At 62.5% G+C, this 654-nt stretch overlaps 1 protein-coding gene across 1 annotated transcript in view; it reads left to right on the top strand.

Annotated features, from left to right (window-relative positions):
- Positions 1–475: 475 nt before the first annotated feature.
- Positions 476–654, top strand: part of DMWD (dystrophia myotonica, WD repeat containing) — a 7,952-nt gene continuing 7,773 nt past the window's right edge. The window contains exon 1 of the mRNA XM_006901273.1: positions 476–651. Coding sequence (XP_006901335.1) covers positions 476–651 — 176 coding nt within the window. The remainder of the gene's footprint in view (positions 652–654) is intronic.

Raw genomic sequence — 654 nt, 5'->3', positions numbered from 1 at the left:
CTCATTAAAGAGGGATGATGGGAAACACTGTGGTCAGTTGGGGCTTAAAGATACTAGAAAGGTGGATATTGAGCATCTAAGAAAATACTAATCGTTTAGCGTCGTGGGGGAGCCTGGGTAAGAAGGGCTTCTTTTGCCGGTACCTCGGTTGCTAGGCAAACGCTCTCAGAGCACGGTTGTTAGGGACTTAGGGTTTCCAAAAGTCCCCGCCTCTTTTACAGCAGATCCCACCTCTTAGCCAATCACAAACCCATCTCAGTATGTAGACCCCACCTACCTTCTCGCCCCGCCCATAACCCAAAACTGTTACCGGGGCGACCGTAGGAGCTAGTCCTGCCTTCAGACCCTCTTGCCAATCGAAGAGGCGTCGCCCGGGCGACGGCACCACCTCTTCCGTCCCGGGCCCCCGGCTTCCGGCGAGGGGCCCGGCAGCGGGCTGCGGTGGGGTAGCTGCGGGGCCCGGGGGGCGCCCAAGATGGCGGCGGGCGGTGCGGAGGGCGGCTCGGGCCCCGGTGCCGCCATGGGGGACTGTGCTGAGATCAAGTCGCAGTTCCGCACCCGCGAGGGCTTTTACAAACTGCTGCCCGGGGACGCCACCGCACGCAGGTCGGGGCCGGCTTCTTCCCAGACCCCGGCGCTGCCGCAGCCGCCGCA

Source organism: Elephantulus edwardii, unplaced genomic scaffold (genome assembly GCF_000299155.1).
Source record: "Elephantulus edwardii isolate Elephantulus edwardi_28Jun2011 unplaced genomic scaffold, EleEdw1.0 scaffold00315, whole genome shotgun sequence".
Classification (NCBI taxonomy): domain Eukaryota; kingdom Metazoa; phylum Chordata; class Mammalia; order Macroscelidea; family Macroscelididae; genus Elephantulus; species Elephantulus edwardii.
The sequence above is the reverse complement of the archived record's forward strand: the minus strand, read 5'-3'. Positions and strand labels throughout refer to the sequence as shown.